We start from the raw sequence: 19,251 nt of genomic DNA, 5'->3' as shown, positions 1-19,251 counted from the left end.
GCAAACTCAGACCCTATTTACGGAAAGTGGCGGGAATAGCCGAAGCTGGGCGGCTCCGCCGGCTTTCGTCCCCCAGCTCGCCTAGGGAAGGCGGAAAGAACCGAGCCTCTTCGGCTATTTTCGTTAATTTCCGGAAATTGCCGAGCGGTGCGTCAGCGGGGGCGGGGAGTTTTCCGGAAACTGCTACTCTTCAGCCTTCGGGAACTCTCGGGCGATCGTCCGGAAATGTCCGATCGCTGCCCTGAAGGTGAACTTCGGGTTTCTCCGGAAGGAGGCGGAAATGACCGACCGTGAAAGGGGCGTTGCCCGCTGTCTCGGATATTTCCGGAAGGAGGCGGGAGCAGGCGATAGTGAGGGAGGGCGAGTCGAGTGTTTCCGTGAGGCGACCGCAGGTGGTGGTGGGGGGCTGGTGTTTCCGGAACCGGCGGAAACTGGCTCTGGCGGGCGGCTCGGATGTTTCCGGAAGGGGGCGGAAATGGCCGAAGGCCGGCGGCGGCGGCGGCCATGTTGGGAGCTGCTGCTGTGTGAGTGTGAGATGCGCTGAGGGGAGCCGGATCTCGGGGCGGAGAAGGCGGCTTGGCCGGGGGCATTCGGCCTCCGGATCTCCTTAGCCCCGGCTCCGCGCAGCCTTCGCCTACGCGCACGCCTGGTTGCCGGCGGCGCGGCCTGGTCCCCGCGCCTCGTCCCCGGGTTCGCCTGAGCTGTCGGGCCGGGCTTCCCTCACCGCGGCCCCGCGGAAACCCATGTCCGAGCTTCGGCGCCCTCCTGCTCCCTGAGTTCCCCCTGGGGCTCCCCCATGGTGGTGGCCTGGCCGCCCCCCAGCGGTGTGAGGAGAGCCCCGGCCTGAGCCCCAGGAACTGCCGGAGCCCCAGGAGCCGCTGGCCAAGGGGGGGGCAAGATGTCGAGCAGCGGCCGAAGCCCCCTCCCCACCGTGAATGAGAGAGACACGGAGCAGGTAGGGGGCTGGGGGGTTCCTACCCCACGGGCGGGCGGGATTCCATGTTTTGCTGAGGGGAGGGCATGCTGGGGGGGCAGGAGAGGGGTTCCTTGCACCGTATGGGGTACATCGAGCACGCAGTGACTATGGGGCTATGGAGTGGGTAATACCCCATCCCCTATAGATCCCTACCTCATGTTTTGTATGGTAAAGTGAGGGGTGGGAGCCTGCCTCTTCTCCATAGATCGCTATGCACCCTTCTTGGGTGCTTACGTATCCACCTGGTCCTCTCTGTGCTGGGGGGTGTGGAACAGGAAGACAGGAGACTCCTACAGAATCCCCTATATGTGCATACATACCCCCACCCAGTAGCTCCCTTTATGCCTCCCATACTCTACCGTTCCATGGTGAACGGAAGGGAGGTGGTGCAGGTCAGAGATAACCCCTGTATGTGTACCCATGCCCCCCAGTACTTCATCACTAACTGCTCCTTGGTGAATGAGATATGGAGACAGGTAAGGGAGAGACTGTGCACAGATCTATAGACCTCTGTGTATCTTCCTAATCCCCCCCACCGTAGAGTGGGTGCAGGGACACTTGTAGAACCCTGTAACACTCCCATGGCGAAAGAGAGGCATGCTGCAGGAATGAGAGAGCGCTCTCTCTAGTTTTTATACCCAAAGGCCAATGAGTGATGATGTAGGAGTGGCTCTGTGCCCCCTTAATGTTCCACCCTCAACACAATCTCCCTGAAATGGGAAGGAGAGGGCAGTGGATTGATCTATCCCCTATGGGGTGCATGAGCAGTTTGGAGCAGGGAGCATTTCCATCTCTTCTTCCTCTTCCACATATTAATTGCCTCATCGATCCATGATGAATGATGTGGGCTTTGGCTGGGCAAGGGAAATGGCCCCCTGCTCTGAATCTCCTTGCCTTCTCTGCTGTTCAGTATCACATCTAGTCCTTCCTTGGGTTTCTCATGCTCACTCAGTATCTCCCTATGCCCTTATTAGGTCTCAGACCCAAGGGGTTACCTCTATCTCCAGTGCCTCATTCATTTGATGCAGCTCAAGATGCTTTGGGAGGTGGTGGTGGTTTGCTCTTTCATGGGTGTGTGTGAGAGAAGTGACAACTAGTGAGCAAATTGCCTCCCCAGGATGAATTTAGGAAACAGCTCCTAGGAAATACACAATCTAACCTCTTTTTTTTCCCCTGGCCTTTGTGAGTTGAGACCTGCTGTAGATGGGAGCTTCTCACAATCAGTGATTTTTTTTGGAGTTGATTTGTGGAGAGAAGAAGGGGCTGGCTGTGCAGCCAGGATCCCTCCAAGTGTTCTGTTTAACTGCATAAGGGAAATCAAAAGGTGTTTTTGGACCTTATTTGTAAAGAGTATTCTTGGGCAGAGTGAACACTCTTTCAAGAGTACAGTTGAGGCAGGTTGTGTAATAGCAGAAGGTAATTTATTCATTGCTTTGTGTTATACCTGACTCTTTTTTTAAACAAGAAGAGGATCTGTTTGAACGTGATCCATTAAGGGAGAGGTGGGGTGCTGTTGTTCTTCTGGGCTGGTTCCCGTGAGGTGCTGAGAATCATTGCAGGACAAGATCCTGTGTGACTTGCTAACTGGTTTAATGGGTAGGATAACTACCTGCACACACATTCTGCATTAGATAAGCCTGGCAAGGGGTGAACCTTGCAGTCTGAAAGATCTTGGACTTCTATCCTAATAACAGCCTTCACTCCATGAAGTCTGATTCATTCTCAGTGGTTGATGCTCTGTAGCAGCCATGTGCTACTTAGTCTTCCCCTTCCCCTTGTCAAAAGAAAAGGTATTTCAAAAGCGGGTTTCCCTCCCAGTCCAGAGACCGCTATGTGGTTGTGTCCCCTCCGCTAATAAAGTGCAGGGAGGTGTGGATTTGTGTACTGTACATACACTTGTGCATTGTGTGGCCAAGAGGGCCCTAGCTGGACCATTTGATCGCTAATCCATGCCTTATGTCAGTGGAGTTACAACAGGCATGAAGTTGGATGTGGTCTCACTGCGTGCCCTGGTGCTCCTTAAATTTAGACTTTTTTTCGTAGGTGCCTTTAAATGAGCAGGAATGCGACTGCAAAATGGGGAGAGGCTCCCTCTGTTTCTATTAACTGGTCTCATAACATTCATTTCATCTTGTGTGCTTAACAATTTATTCAAAATAACTAAATTTGGCTGACATTTAAGCATGATTGATCTAAAGCTGTTTCCATGATCTCTCTTCAGCTGCCTCAACTTTAAATTGCTGAAGCACAAAAATAAAGCTTCTGCTTCCCTTATCCCTGTGTGTATGGTTGGATAATGAGAATGCAGATCTCTGACTCTGACACTTTGGACTGTCTCTTAATTATCTAGGCTTCTTTAGCTATGTCCTTCCCTGTTTTCTTGGGGGAGGGGGGGTTTGCAAGTAGACTATTTTGGTGCATAATAAAGAAAGGCAAAAGCAGAACATAATTCAGAGCCAAGATTTCAGTCATCTGCTTCCGTTAAAACTGGAGGACTGGAGAGTTGGCAGGAATCTGAATTATCAATAAAATAAGAATTTATCTCTGTGGCAGTGTTAAGAGGGAGTTGTGGAGAAGTGTCAGAGAACTGAAACCAAGGAAGGCAAACTATAGTGCATCTCCATCTCTTGCTGCTTTTTTAACTTTGGAGTCATCTTGTGCTTTTAAGATAACAGCATCAAAGGCAGGGTAGGGGGTTTGTATGGAATCCTTTTCCATGCAACTCTTCCAACTCAGCTAAGTCCTGACCTGCAAGACTTACATGTACCATTTACACCCTTAGTTCTCTGATCATCTAAACTGAAAAGCAACGCTTCGCCAAAGTTTACTTTGTTTTGTTGTGGTGTCTTTTCATGATCAAAACTGAGGTGGGCCTTGTCTGAAAAACTGTTTTAGGTGGAAAATTTAGCTTGAGCGCCTCTTGCTTTCAAGGTAGAGTCAACTATTTTGAGGTTAAAAACAGGAAGTGTTGTAATTTCTGTTATCTAGAACATTGTGGATAAATATTTCAGGCATCTGGACCATCAAAACTCACGTCTATTTCATTCTCGAAGTAAAAACTTCTACGTGTACAGCTCAGTATTACACTGTTTCCTCTAACATAAAACTCCCTTTTCTCAGGGTCTCTGTCCACCCTCACGGGAATTGGCTAATTCTCTCAATTATCCAAATGCTTTTGCTGTCCCAGAAACATTTCAGATAAACAGGGGTTGTTTGACAAGGCTGTTTTCACATCCTACTTGGTGAAATCATATACATCTCTTAACCCTCCCAAATGCACCCACTGGCAGAGGATGCCGCCCTATTGCAGGGATTTCAGTAATCTCCCAGGAAGTGCATTTTACACGTATACCTACATCAGTTGGAAATTAATGATATTTTTAAATATGTAGCTGTATAGTGTGGTGGATGCAGAAAATTGTGAAGTCTTTGGCTTTATTGCCTGTTACTTGAATGAGCACTCTGGTCCTATCCGTGATGTTTTACTGCTTAAACATGTTCCTTCTGCGCCTTTTGCCACGTGCTAATGGTGCAGCATAGCTGAGAGCAGAGTTCTCAACTGGAGCAGAAGTCCAGCTTCTGAGACCCAGAGCAACCTCCTTATGTGATGTACTTCCCACTTCTCTCTGCCTTAAGATTTATTCTTCAGGTTGGCTTCCCAACTGGGGAAGTTCAGCTTTCAGGATTATATTAGCTGCAAGGAGGTATTAAAAATGCCACTGTGAGGCTGATGATGAGCTAAGTGGAAATATTGTGATTGGTACTGCCTGGTTCTTATGAGTGGGAAAGCCTAACTGCTACTTCCCAGCAAAGGAGGCAGTGTATGGGTTCTAAGGCATGCTGATGCTCTGTGTGTTGTTGTTGTTTTTTTCTTTGTTAGGAGGTCCAAGCTATGGTGATTTCCCATGGTGTGAGGTGAGCATAAATTGTGAAGTTAACTGCAGCCCAGACTCCTGTTGATGTATGGCCCCAAAGCATGCTAGGTGTTTCACAGTCATGGAGGAAGACAGGCTCTTACGCCAAAGTAGAGCCCTGCAAATCTGCGGATATCCGCTTTATATCTGGGGCTTTCTGCAGACCATGTTTGTGGATCGATGCGAACACACATTTTGTATCCGCACAGGGCTCTACTCCAAAGAGTTTTCACTTACTGTTAGTTAGGTTGTGTCTACACTGTCACTTTCAGCGCTAAAAGTGTAGTCCTTCAGGGGTGTGAAACCCCCCCCCCCCCCCCGAGTGACAAAAGTTTTAGCTCTGAAAAGTGCCAGTATAGACAGCGCTTTATTGCCGGGAGCGGAGTTCGGGGTCGTTTTTTTTATTGCCGGGAGAGCTCCGCCCTGGCGATAAAGTGTGTCCACAATGCCCACGTCACAATGCTGCCACGGCAGCACGGCTGCACTGTAACGTGGGCAGTGTAGACGTATCTTTAGTGGTGTAACTTTTTTCTGACAGTTAAACTGGTGGAAATGCTAATGTGGGTTATAATACTATAAAGATGTCTTATACTGATATAGCTCTTCCTATACTGGAAGGGGAATAAGGCATCTTTATGGTGATATAACTGTACCCACACTAAACTATACCAGTATTTTAGTTTTCAGAGTAGCAGCCATGTTAGTCTGTATCTGCAAAAAGAAAAAGAGGACTTGTGGCACCTTAGAGACTAACAAATTTATTGAGCATAAGCTTTCATGAGTTACAGCTCACTTCATTTTAGTGTAGACACAGCCTAAGAGGCAACCAAAGAGTCAGTAGCCAAGTAAGGCATAGAACCCAGGAGTCTTTGTAGTAGGCAGTATGTCTAGCACATGTGTCAAACAAAACTGATATTTTTCCTACTGTCTTTTCCAGTCCTGAGTTTCTTAATTCCTGCTGGGAGCTATATCTGCAGATGTCTTTTTCTGCTGGCATTTTTCTAATACAGTATTGCTATTTTTTCTCTCCCCTTATTATCCCTGACATTTCATGTGATAAATTCCTGGGGACAGAAACAAATGAAACTTCCTTATGAACCCAAACTGTCTGTTCTGTTTCCTTGTTTTATGAAGAAGTGTAATGGGTAAAATATCATCCTGTGGCTTAACAGTCACATGATGGGGGAGTCCCAGCTGCAGAGCTTTATTCTGGGCTATTAAATCACCCTTTCTTCCCTACTTGGAGGCTAGAGATAGGGTAATGCTTGCCAAACTGGTTAGGCTGGTCTTGGTAAGGTCTGATGTCCCTGTACCAGTTAGTGCTCAATGGTGATTTGTGCTTGGTAGATGGGAACTTCCTGTAACAGCAATGACTACAAATAAAGCCAATGGTGAAGAACGTGGGAGCAGCACCTAACAAATACCCTGCCTTTTCCCAGTGCCATGTCTCTGTTTTACAGACACTAGTTAGTTAAGCCATGTGACATGCCTGTGAGGAAGGGATGTACCACTATAGTCTTTTGCAGATGGCTGAACTGAAGCAGAGACAGGATTGCTTTGTGGGCTGGGACTCTAGAGATCTGGGTTTGATTGCTGGTTCTGCCACAGGCTGTGTAAGATGCTTATATGGCCCCTGTTACTATAAAGAAAAGGAGTACTTGTGGCACCTTAGAGACTAACCAATTTATTTGAGCATAAGCTTTCGTGAGCTACAGCTCACTTCAGCTGTAGCTCACGAAAACTTATGCTCAAATAAATTGGTTAGTCTCTAAGGTGCCACAAGTACTCCTTTTCTTTTTGCGAATACAGACTAACACGGCTGCTACTCTGAAACCTGTTACTATAGTATCTGAGCACCTCACAGTCTTGACTGTACTTATTCTCACAACACTCCTTTAAGGGAGGGAGGTATCCTCATTTGACAGATGGAAAGATGAGGCACAGAGACTGAGAAGTCCCTGTGTGACCTTGGGCATGTCAGTAACAGAGCAGGGAGTTGAACCCAGGTCTCTTGGGTCCCAGGCTAGCACCATAAACACTGGACCATCCTTCCTTTCTGCCAGCTCTCTGACACTGGGCAAGTCACATCATTTCTGTGCCTCAGTTTCCCCACTGTCTGCACAACACTAAGGACAATACCCTCTGATCTCAGTTGTGGCCTCTGTGTGCTACTATAATGAAACGATAAAGCGTAAAGATGTTATCTGGCTTGTACAATATTCTGACAAGCATTTATAAGTTGTCTATCTCTGTAATATCAAGTTCTATTTGACTTGGCTCAGAACACTGGTTCCTCAGCTGTGTCCCATGGCATGCTCACTAGCAGTCTGTGAGAATCAGTGCTTTGCACGGAGCTCCCTCTTCTTGCTGAAAGAAGATAAGAGCATGTTAAATATTTCCCTAACATGACTCTTCCATGTCCACAGTTGCTGTAGAGTTGCAGGGATATTTGAGACTGGGAAGGAGAGCTGTGTGATGCCCATGAGACAAAAATGGTATGGTCCATTCCCTCCCCCCTTTAAAAATAAGTTTGAGACCGTTTGATTTAGATTAAGAGCAGTAACATATTCCAAGTATAGGGAGCAAACATACCAGAAATACCACCCAAACCCTCTAATTACCACAGCCTCACACAGGAAGACAGATCATTGTAGCAAGTGAGTGGAAAAGCTGGGAATAGAACCCATGAGTCCCAATCCTTTCTGTTAACCTTCTGGTTACACTAAGCTGAGAAAGTTGCTCTATATCGCCTCATCTGTGACTCAGATTCTGATTAATGTCAGATAAGCACATTGGTAGTCCTTTTTTATTTCTCAATCTAAAATGAAACTCAAAATATCTGGATACATTTGTTAGGTGGGGGTGGTGGGTTGTACATGTTTGGCTGTATGGAAGCTAAAAAAGGCTAGGTGTTTCTTAAATGTAAGTGCCTTGAATAGCAAATTAAGCTAGTCATTCCGATGTTCCCGTGGAAAGCATCTCTCTAATGGCATTGTGTTTTCATGAAGTTCCCCCATGGCTGATGCTTAGCTCTGTGTTTCATTTAATTCTGCCTTCTTCCCTTGGTAACTTTAACAGTTGAGAGAGAGCCAAAACTACTGGCTTGGTATGAGATGCTTTTGGTCAAAAGCTCAGTCTTCGAAGCAACTGAACTTCCAAGCATTAGTAGCTTGTTTCTGGAGTGCTGCATTTCATATTTATCAGAAAGCCAAACACTTGCAAACAGCACCAGGTTGTGCAATAGCTGACTCGTATTGCGGGAAGGAACTGTCATGTCTAAATGTACTTTGAATTGATCTACCTGAATTGGCTGGCTGGCTATTCTGTTTACATGTGCTCTTTTTGTTTAGTAAGCCTCTGCTGTACATTATCCATCTTAAACTTCCTTTGCTCTGAGAATGGGGCTGTCATTTGTATGGGACGTTCTGTTACTTTCCCAGTTTGTTTTCCAGTGGCTGCTCTGTGTGTGCGTGCATGTGTGCCCCCTGAATTGTATGTCTAGGAAAAAGATCAAACATACAGTAGTTTCTGCAATTATGAAATAACCTGAACACTAACAAAATGGATTTAAGCTTCCATCAGCACCTGCTTCTTTTGGCTTTAGTATTCGTTTGAGCCTTGGTCTCTGCTGTCACAAGAAGTCATTGAGGCCACTACCAAAAGAGACTGGATATTTAAATGGATCTCAAGAATATCCAGGGTGTAACAGTTAATTGGAAAAAATTCTGGTTTAAGGAATATTAAACCTTACGTTTCAATCTTTGTCATAGACTAGGATGAAACCTATGTGGGGGACAGGTTAACCTACATCTGTCCACTGTCTGGTTCTCATACCTTTCTCTGAAGCATCTGGTGCTAGCTGCTGTTGAAGACGGGATACTGGGATAGATGGACCTTGGGTATGATCTGGTCTGGCAATTTCTTTGGCCTTCATAAATCTATCAAAACACAGGCACAGCTTCAGTTGGTAGTCTGCTTGAGGTGCAAGCACAGGGACACAGAAGAGGAGTACTGTTCCTGGCGTAGCTGTGATGTAATGGAAAATGTCATCCCTCCTGTCTTATTAGGTAGTTTGGGTAGAGCACTGGACTAGGACTCAGGAGACCTGGCTCCTCTTCCTGGTTCTTCCCCTGGCCTGCGGGGTGACCTCAGGCAAGTCTCTTGCCCTTTCTGTGCCTCGGTTTCCCCAGCTGTAAAATGAGGATGATGATACATCCCAACTTTGTGAAGTGCTTTGAGATCTGCTGATGAAAAGCATTAGATAAGAGCTGGGTATTATCTGTGTCATAAGGCTATTCTCGGAAGACGCAACAACTCTGTAGTTGTAAATTGCTGGAGCAATTGCAATTGACTGGGGCTCATGTGGAAATAAGAGTCTGGGTTTCTAGCTTGGGCAATATAGACAATTGGGCTAGTGTGGTGTGCCTTATGGTGTGGTACAATTATGAAGCTTTCTGTTAAGGTTTGCCTCATTGGTGTCAGAGCTCTGCAGTCAGTGACTGGCTGTGTCTAAAAGAGGCTGCACTAGCAGGAATTCAAACTAAAGCAACTTGCCTTGCAAACGACCACTGAACCAAGAAACTCCAAAATCACTCTCGAGTACTTACCTGGCCCCCTAATATTTGAGTGCTTCACCATCTTTACTGTATTTGTCCTGCTATCGTGAAGATAGCACTATTATCCCTGCAGTACAAATGGGGAAACTGAAGCACGGACACTAACTGATTTGCCCAGGGTCACACAGGAAGTTTGTGGTAGAGCAGAGTACTTGAACTGAGGTCTCACAAGTCCTAGGCTGGTACCTCAGTCAGTGGCCCATATTTCCCCATTGTGCTGGTCCTTTCTGCAACTGGCCCTTGTACTCATACTTGCTGCAGCTTCATCCTTGTGGCCATGGAGTTCTTGCTGATCATATTAGTGAAACTTTGCATTGAGTAGGAAGGGTTTGTTCTGCAGATTGTTAGCAATAAAAAGCCAGTTCCACCGAGTATGAAGCAATACATCCATTCCATTTTGAGACAGAAAAGCCCTATTAGAGTACATGGACCATATCCCTCCTCCACCACCTTGAGATACCAGTGACGGGATCGATCTCTGAAATATATACTCCAGTGCTCTGCCCTGTCCTAGTTTCCAACCACTGGAGATTCAGTTGCTTTCCTTGTGTGCCCATTCCACAGTTCTGTACTTGCTATGGAGCAGGATGACTGCTGTGAACCTCCATGTCCACAAGAGCTGCTTTCACCCAGGTAGTTGGCTAAAGTTCAGTGTCTTTAAAGAAGAGATTTTTGAATTGACTTGTTAAACTAGCTAGGCTAAAGACTTGTGTTCTGATAGAAATAACTCCCTTCCTGTCTCGGGAACAACTGCTGCTCTGAGCAGCTACTGCTGTAGTCCCCAGTGGAAGTCTGAGAATGAACACTGTTGCTATTTTAAGGTCTAAAAGCACATTGCCAGTCTCTTCCCCATAGCCAGGTGGGTTTGTTTGCTAAATGTTTTCAGTAGCTCCCTTCCCTTCAGAGGAACTGTTCTGGCTGGCAGAGATTATCTCAACAACTTCTCTGTAGCCTGTCTCTTTACCCTGCCTGGCACTGTCTGAGGGTCTGAAGAGGAATAGAAGGCCCTCAAGAGCACTTGTTCTTTTGAGTGACCCAGACCTCAGATGGTTGAAGTCCCAAATCAAAATTTAAAGGCCTAGAGTCTTGTGAATTTTAGCTTCCCTAGTAAGTCATGGATTTAAAGGCCGGAAGGGGTCACTATGATAACCTAATATGATGTCCTGCACAACACAGGCCATAGAACTGTACCCTGTGATTCTTGCATCCAGCCCATAACTTTTGTTTGAGCTAGAGCATAGCTTTTAGAAAGACAGCCAATCCTGATTTAAAGACTTCAAGTAATGGAGATTCCACGGCGTCTCTAAGTAAATTAACCGCAAGTTTTACAGATTTGCTGGGAATGCATTTTTCAGGGAAGTGTACATCAGGGGTTCTCAAACTGGGGTTTGGGACCCCTCAGGGGGTTGTGAGGTTATTACATGGCGGGTCACAAGCTGCCAGTCTCCACCCTAAACTCCACTTTGCCTCCAGCATTTATAATGGTGTTAAATATATTAAAAACACTTTTTAATTTATAAGGGGGGGGTCGCATTCAGAGGCTTGCTATGTGAATGGAGTCACCAGTACAAAAGTTTGAGAACCATTGCTCTACATCCAAACCTTGTGCTGTCTTTTCTGGCTGCTTGTGAGTGTTATCAAGTGGTCCAGGCTGGGGACTGGGAGTCAGGACTCCTGGGTCATGTTCCTGGCTCTATCAAGGATTGGCTGTTTGGTCTTTGGTTTGAGAAGAGAAAGGAAGAAACCTAAGTCAATTTCAGTCCACCACTCTGTAAAATGGTGGTAAACTAACCTAAAAAGGGAGGAACTCTTAAGCAATTTGGAGATCCTCTTGGGAAGTACTGTAGAATTAGAAAGTGTTCTAGATTCCTCCTTGTATTCTTTATTCATCATCTGCCCGCATGATTTTTTTGCTCCAGTGGTCTGAATTCTAATCCCAGCTCCATCACAGATTTATTCACTCTGTGGCCTTGAGCAAGTCGATTCCTTGCCTCCCCATCTGTAAAAGGGCGATTATATATACCTGTCTTGCTGTGGAGTCTTACATTCTTAATTAGTTAATGATTGTAAAGCACTTTGAAGATTAGACTGCTACCTAAGCTCTCACTGTTCTTTTCTGTGGGGAAATGTGCTGTCCTGTATGATGCCAGTTTGAATGGGACTCGTGCGTTTCTGGCTGTAGAACCAATTAAATCTTTGCTCAGTAATGCTTAACATTAGTGTGTATAGTTTGGAGAAGTGATAGTGAGGGTATAAAATTCTCATTCTTTGTGATACTATCCACCGTCTGGCACCGTCTGAGAGTCTGAAGAGGAATAGAAGGCTCTCAAGAGCACTTGTTCTTTTGAGTGACCAGACTTCAGATGGTTGAAGTCCCAAATCAAAATTTAAAGGCCTAGAGTCTTGTGAATTTCAGCTTCCCTAGTAAGTCATAGATTTAAAGGCCGGAAGGGATCGCTATGATAACCTAATATGATGTCCTGCATAACACAGGCCATAGAACCATACCCAGTGATTCTTGCATCCAGCCCATAACTTTTGTTTGAGTTAGAGCATAGCTTTTAGAAAAACAGCCAATCCTGTTTAAAGACTTCAAGTAATGGAGATTCCATGGCATCTCTAAGTAAATAGTAGTCAGTTATTTTTTGTCAAGGTCCAGATTCTGGAGGAAATAATTAAAAAAAAAAAAAAGATTTTGGGGTCCATTCAAAAGCATCTGGTGGTCTGGATTTGGCTCGCGGCACTATTGCAGGGGTAGGCAACCTATGGCATGCGTGCCAAAGGCAGCACATGAGCTGATTTTCAGTGGCACTCACGCTGCCCGGGTCCTGGCCAACGGTCTGGGGGGCTCTGCATTTTAATTTAATTTTATATGAAGCTTCTTAAACATTTTAAAAACCTTATTTACTTTACATACAATAATAGCTTAGTTATATATTACAGTCTTATAGAAAGAGACCTTCTAAAAATGTTAAAATGTATTACTGGCACTCGAAACCTTAAATTAGTGTAAAAAATGAAGATTCGGCACACCACTTCTGAAAGGCTGCTGACCCCTGGCCTATTGACTACCACTGGTTTAAGTACTTTCAGACATACAAGAGTGGTCAGTCCCTATTAGAGTCACTCAGAGTCTAAGGGCTGATAAAGGTTTGGGAAGGAGAACAAAAGAAGGGAATTTTATATATGCATCATCAAGATCCGTTATAGTCAGCATAATAGACTTAAGTCTTTTAAGAGGAACTTAGAAGTGAAGGGGGTTTAGCTCCTGTGGACATGTTCTGGAATGTTAAGCCATGCTTAGGGGCCACTGAGATGACTTTGGGGGGCACATAAGAGTAGGAATGTTTGCAGGTGGAGGGGGATGTGAATCTCAACTAGGGAAGGGCTAAGTTGCATAAACCTTAAAGGAGGTGACCAAGTACCAATGGATCCAGTGTGGCCTAGTGGATAGAGCGCTGGTCTGGAACTCAGGAAACATGACTTCTGTTCCTGGCTCTGCCACTGGCCTGCTTGGTGACCGTGAGCAAGTTACTTCTCCTCTCATCTGTAAAATGGGGATAATGATTCTTGCCTCTTTTGTAAAATGCTTTGAGATGTGCTGATAAGTGCTATGTATGAGCTATGTGCTGGGGTTACTGTAACAAAAGCCAGTGGAGGGATTCAGCGAGGGGAGTGATGTGACCAAATTGACAGACAAGGGAGATAACTTTAGCAGCTGCCTCTTTGTATTGGCTGGTAAGGGACGATGAGTGTGTCAGTTTCTGCAGTAGTTGAGATAGGACATAAGGGCTTGACCAAGAGATCCAGTTGTGGGGATGGAAGGATGGATCTTGGAGCTGATGAGGAGTATATGTATTAGGTGTAAATGCCAAAAGGGAGGGAGGAGTTATTTGAGATTCATAGATCAGAGTATATCTTCACTGCAGTTAGCATGGGTGATTGGCATCTAGCTCTGAACACCTGCATTAGACTAGCCATGGTGTGATCAGCCACTGCAAAGCCCTATCCTCCTCACTGTGTTCTCACTGGTGCTACACTTTCTTGTATTTGTCATTAGGACTTCTGGGGGCGTATCCCATGGTTCTTTGTGCTGCAGTGAGCTGAGTCGCTCTAGATTCTTTCCTAGAACTAGTCTGTCCTCCTGGGCACATGGGCCAACTGAGGGAAGGCATTGGATTACCAGCATTTGAGTGACTTAGCTTGTGTCCTCACTGCAAAGTGGGCAAGTTACCAATCTGAATGAAAAGGGAACCTGGGCTTTAACCAACATCTGTAGCTGGGCCAGCTAGTCCAGGCTGAAAGCACCACTAACCTCAAGAGAGAGGGTTTTGTGTATGCGGGATGATTGGGGTGACTTCCAGAGAAGAGCCTATACTAAGTCTCAAGCCATACCCTTAAAGGTCAAAAGGGATTAGCTAGGCTGACCTTCTACTTAAAATAGGTCAGAAAAGCTCATTCTGGTACCCCTGTTTTGAGCTGAATAACTTATATTTGACCAAAGCATATCATAGGTGGTACAAGAGGGTGTTAGTAAGAATAATGGGATGGAATTTATCCAGAAAATCACAGAGGGGAGAGAGTTCTCTCTAGCCATGTCTGGTTGGGAAAGTTACACCGGTTAAAGTGGTATAACTTTTCCCTTCCCCTTATTTTGGTGGAAGAATGGCTTTTTTCAGTACATCTTAAACCCCTTCCCAAGTAACATAAGCTAAAACAATAAAAGGCGCTCTGATGCGGGAATAAGAACATCTACACAAAGATTGTATGGTTAAGACTTTCGGATGTAGGTAAGACACTTTTCTATGCTCAGGCCTTCAGTATGTGGTGTTGTCCCTTTAACTTATTTCTGGTGATAATTCCCATCCCAGCGAAGGGGGCACTTTTGAACTTTGGGAGATTAGTAGAAATAGTGCAGTGACTGCAGGTACTGTTGGATTCTATTTTCCCAGTCACTGGGTTTCTGGCTGGTGGAACAGAAGTGGTGGCGGCAGGCCTTCCAGAGGGAAGGGCTGGACACTACCCCATTATAGACAAGACCCTGGCATCGCTGTCCCCTCTTCAGTGTGTGATGCTTTCTAGTAGTTTGTCAAAATGGCTCTTTCTTGCTTTGTTGCCAGCTGAGGGGGACACTAGTGGGCTTCATGTCTCACCAGGAGATGGGTGTTTGAAGGCATGCAAGGTAACAGACTTTGCCAGGTTAGATCTAAGTTACATGAGCTAATTCCAGCTAAATATTAGGTGTCTTCCTTTTTATTTGGGCAGGTCTTGCCACCTACCATCATGGTTCAGCTGAGATCCTTCCATTGGCAAGTCCCTAGGCATGCATTTGTTACCTTCTTGGCTATGGCATTATTTGATCAGAGCCTAAATTTGTTAGTTTTCAGAGCTTGGTGTGAAGTTAGACCTTTGCTGGAGGGGTTCTCAAACTGGGGGTCGGGACGTTATTATGTGGGGGGTTGCGAGTTGTCAGCCTCAACCCCAAACCCTGCTTTACCTCCAGCATTTGTAATGGTGTTAAATATATTAAAAAGTGTGTTTAATTTATAAGGGGGGATTGCATTCAGAGGCTTGCTATGTGAAAGGGGTCACCTGTACAAAAGTTTGAGAGCCACTGGTCTAAACTAAGCCATAGAGAGAAGAATGGGACTGTGGTTAAGGCATGGCACTGAGACTCAGGGGATCTGGGTTCAATTCCTGCCTCTGTCCCAGGCCCCCTGCATGTTTTTGAGTTCATCTATCTCTGGGTGTCTCCATTCCCCATCTATAAAATGTGAGTAGTAATTCTTTTGTCTTGTTGATTTAGATATAAGCTTAGCCCTTGCTGCCCCATACTCTCTGTACATACATCACCTATCACTTTGGAGTCTTGATCTAGATTGGGACAGCTAGATGCTATTTTGATACAAATACAGTGAAACCCCTCTATAACACGATAATTGGAGTCCAAAAAATTCATTCGTGATAAATGCAGGGGTCACTTTATAGCAGGGTTAAGAAAATTTACTATTTCAAGCTGGTCAGTTTGTTTTGTAAAAAAAAAAAAAAAAACAGTTATCCCAGTGTGTTTTAAACCCAAAAGTAGTAATTTAATTACATGTACATGAAAGAAACATGTGAAATTGACTATACTAATCATTGTGCAGAGTGCAAAGTCAATCTGGTTGCATGATTCCATAATTTTAAATTTCATCACTTCTTAAAAAAGCTATCTAGTGTGGTCTGCTTATTTGCTGCGGACTGTTCTAGCAAAGTCAAGAATGCTTCTGAGTTGGAGGATTTTGACGCTGTCCACATCTTGAGTTTCCAGCCACCTCAAACTGGCTTCTAGGTGCTTTACTGCCTTGGACACTTTTGGTGGGGGAGTTGAGGTGCCATCATCATCATCGTCGTCATTAGCGCCACTGGTTTCGGGCTCTGGTGGTGCAGCTTCATTCTTCTTGCTGACATTTGCAACAATTTCGTCATCTGAGATGTGTTCCTATATGGGGCAGATGTCATCTGCTGAAAACCGGTTGAGGATATCATGATGACTGTGCTCATATTCTCTGAGTGCTTCTTCGGCTAAACGTACGTCATCTTCAGTGAATCTTGTAAATTCAGGCTTGTCATTGTTACCATCATCATGTGTAGATGATGGAAAAGCTGGACGAAGACCCTTTATCCAGCATTGTTCAATGCAAAGTGCAGAGATAGCATCCCAGGCTTTCCCGCCAAGGTGAAAGACTTCTTTCAAGTTGAGTGACGCTGGTGATGTGTCGATGGAGAAGTTATCTGCTACCATCCGCTTGATCGTTTCACGATGATAGTTTTGCTTAAATACCAATATGATGCCTTGGTCCACTGGCAGGATTTCTGACACATTGTTCTTTGGGAGATAAGAGACTTTAATCTTGCTGTCACAACTGACAAGATTTTCCACTGCGGGATGGGCCGGGCAGTTATCAGCAAGAAGAGAGCTTTTTGCTCCTGCTTGAGTTTTCGCAAATGAGCCTGAACGGCTGGTACGAAAGTTTTATGGAACTGGTCTTCAAATATGGAACTATTCATCCATGCATTCTTGCTGTTGGTGTATTCAAAGGGAAGGGCCTTCATATTAACATGATGAAAACATCTGGGAGACCTTGCTTTTCCGATCAGAGGTCTGACTTTGTGACTGCCAGACTTGTTGACGCAAAACAAGAGAGTGACTCGTTGCTTCCTCTGCTTAAAACCTTCTCGTTTGTGACTATCAGCCCTGGTTGCGAGGTTACGATTGGGTAACATTTTAAAGCATAAACCAGTTTCGTCGCAGTTGTAAACTTGATCGGCTGTGTAGCAACCTTCCTCCAGCAACTTTTTAAGGTCAGTTGGGTAGGAGTCGGGAGCCTCTTTATCAGCAGAGCAGATTTTCCCCAGGCACAAGAACTTGGTTTATAGTGTGCCTTTTCTTGAATCTGTCCAGCCAGCCATTACTCGCCTTAAATTTGGATTCATTTCCATTGATAAGGCGATCAAATTTCTCTGCTTGAGCTTTCAGAATAGGGCCAGAAATGGGAACTCCTTCTGAGCGAGCCCGGACAAACCATTTGTACAAGGTTGAATCTAGGCTTTTGTCATTAGCAAACTTGACCTTTTTACGCTGTAAACCAGTTTCCCCTTCAAGAATGCAGGGTTGGCTATGGAGCTTTTCTTCTTTTTTCCACTCTTGTAGAATGGACTCACTAATTCCTAGATCTCTAGCAAGCTGAGTTTGTTGTTTGCCCTTCTTTAGTTTATCCAGGATGTACAATTTCTCTTGGGCAGAAAATGACTTGTTTGCAAATTGGCGTATCCATAACAGTAAAATATTTTTAAAAATATAGGAAATGAATAACAAGTTCATAGGCAAACACCATACTCATGTACAACCCAAGAACTAAGTGCGATGACCATGAATCACTTTATTCTATAAGACCGGAAGAACACGGTTTATTTATAAATCTCGTTTAAAAAAAAAAAGTGTTCTGGCAAAACGTGAACAGTATTATGGCCTTAAAGGGGAGCCAATTTATGATCGCGTTATATCTGAATTCGTGTTATCACGGGGCGCGTTATTGCGAGGTTTGGCTGTATTAACTTTTCTGATTCCTTTCTTGGCTGGTATGTCGAGGATTCATATTTCTGTGTCCTGCTGGCCAATAGAGATGGTAAGCTGTTTGGGGCAGGAACCATCTCTCTCCTGTGTTTGCACAGCGCCTGGCACAGTGGGTCTTGGTCCATAACTGGGACCCTTAGGCCCTACCACAATGCTAATCATAGATGAATGTTCACACCTGTGATAGGGAGTACTTAGGCTATGTCTACGCTTGCGTGGTAAATTGACCTACGCTACACAACTCCAGCTACGTGAATAACGTAGCTATAGTCGGCATACCTTAGGTCGAGTTACTGTGGGGTCTGCACCGCAGGGGGTCGATGGGAGACACTCTCCCGTTGACTTACCTTACTCTTCTCTTTGGGGGTAGAGTACAAGGGTCAACTGGAGAGCGATCTGCTGTCAATTTGGCGGGTCTTCACTAGACCCACTAAATCGACCGCCAGCGGATCGATCTCAGGGCGTGGATTCTGGCTGTAGTATAGACCTGCCCTTAGTTTTTAAAACTGCTGTTTAACAACCTATTTCTGCCCCGCAATCCAATCCGTTCATAACAGCAGCACCTGAGTATTTCACAGGTACTATTCATCTGAGCTTAAATACTGTAACAGTGTGTTGTGGAGAGTCCTCTGGATTCTAAATATCTGTTGCCTTAACCAATCTACCACTGTTGTTGGAAAATGAAGCATGAGACACAATCATACGAATGAGCTATGTTGGATCCATGTACAAGTAATGTTTTGTGTTCATTCTTAGTTTGCTTACAAAGTTCATTCTCAGAGCTGTGCTGCCAGTGCCCAAGCAATGAAGTGAAGAGCTGGGGGGTGGGCTATGTTTAGAAATGCAAGGTGGACATAGTCAAGCACTTTCTATCTGAGAACTGAAAAGCACTTTCCAAGCATTAACCGTCTCAGCTTTCTCACACGTGGTAGATCAGTATTAGTCCTACTTCCCAAATGGGGCACAGAGCAAATGACTTGCACTGTAACCATGGGCAAATCATTGACCAAGCTGGGAATAGAAATTTGCTCCTAGTCCCTTGTTTTAATCATTGTATTAAGAGCAGGAGGCAGAGAACCCAACTAGGGCTGAAGCTTCAGGTTACGCAGCTTGAAAGACAGTGTGACCTAGTAGATAGAGCACTAGACTGGGACTCAGGAGACCTGGGTTCTATTCCTAGCTCTGCCATTATCCTGCTGGATGACACTGGGCAGCTCACTTCCCTGTTTTTCCATCTGTAAAGTGGGAATAGTGATACTTGCCTCCTTTGTGAAGCTCACTAAGATCTGCTGATGAACAATGCTGTATAAGAACCAGATATTATTATTAATAATAATGTATAGGATACTGGACTGACAATCAGGAGAGCTTGGGTTCTTTACCCAGCTCGGCTATTGACTTGCAGGGTGCCTCTGTTCCTCTTGTCCATTGTCTATTTGGATTGTAATCTCTTTGGGGTAGAGACTGTCTCTCTGTACATTTGGTGCCTGGCACAGTCGGGAGAGGATGCTCCAGTTTTTGGTTGGGGTTTCTAAGTGCCACTAATGATACAGAGTCCAAATGCTGCTCTGTCAGCAATATTCTGGGCTGATCCTTTTGAGTGTTTGCTGTTTTGCAGACTGTTCCTAA

The 19,251-nt window shown here is 45.1% G+C and overlaps 1 protein-coding gene across 10 annotated transcripts in view; it reads left to right on the top strand.

Annotated features, from left to right (window-relative positions):
* The first annotated feature begins 485 nt into the window (after positions 1-485).
* Positions 486-19,251, top strand: part of MARK2 (microtubule affinity regulating kinase 2) — a 104,044-nt gene continuing 85,278 nt past the window's right edge. For all 10 annotated transcript variants that reach the window (XM_084633701.1, XM_084633700.1, XM_084633699.1 and 7 more), the window contains exon 1: positions 486-955. In XM_084633701.1, the coding sequence (XP_084489827.1) occupies positions 899-955 (57 nt within the window). In that variant the 5' untranslated portion in view covers positions 486-898. The remainder of the gene's footprint in view (positions 956-19,251) is intronic.

The sequence above is a fragment of the Lepidochelys olivacea genome (genome assembly GCF_965140295.1).
Source record: "Lepidochelys olivacea isolate rLepOli2 genome assembly, chromosome: 7".
NCBI lineage: Eukaryota > Metazoa > Chordata > Testudines > Cheloniidae > Lepidochelys > Lepidochelys olivacea.
This window is presented reverse-complemented; position numbering and strand designations above follow the sequence as displayed.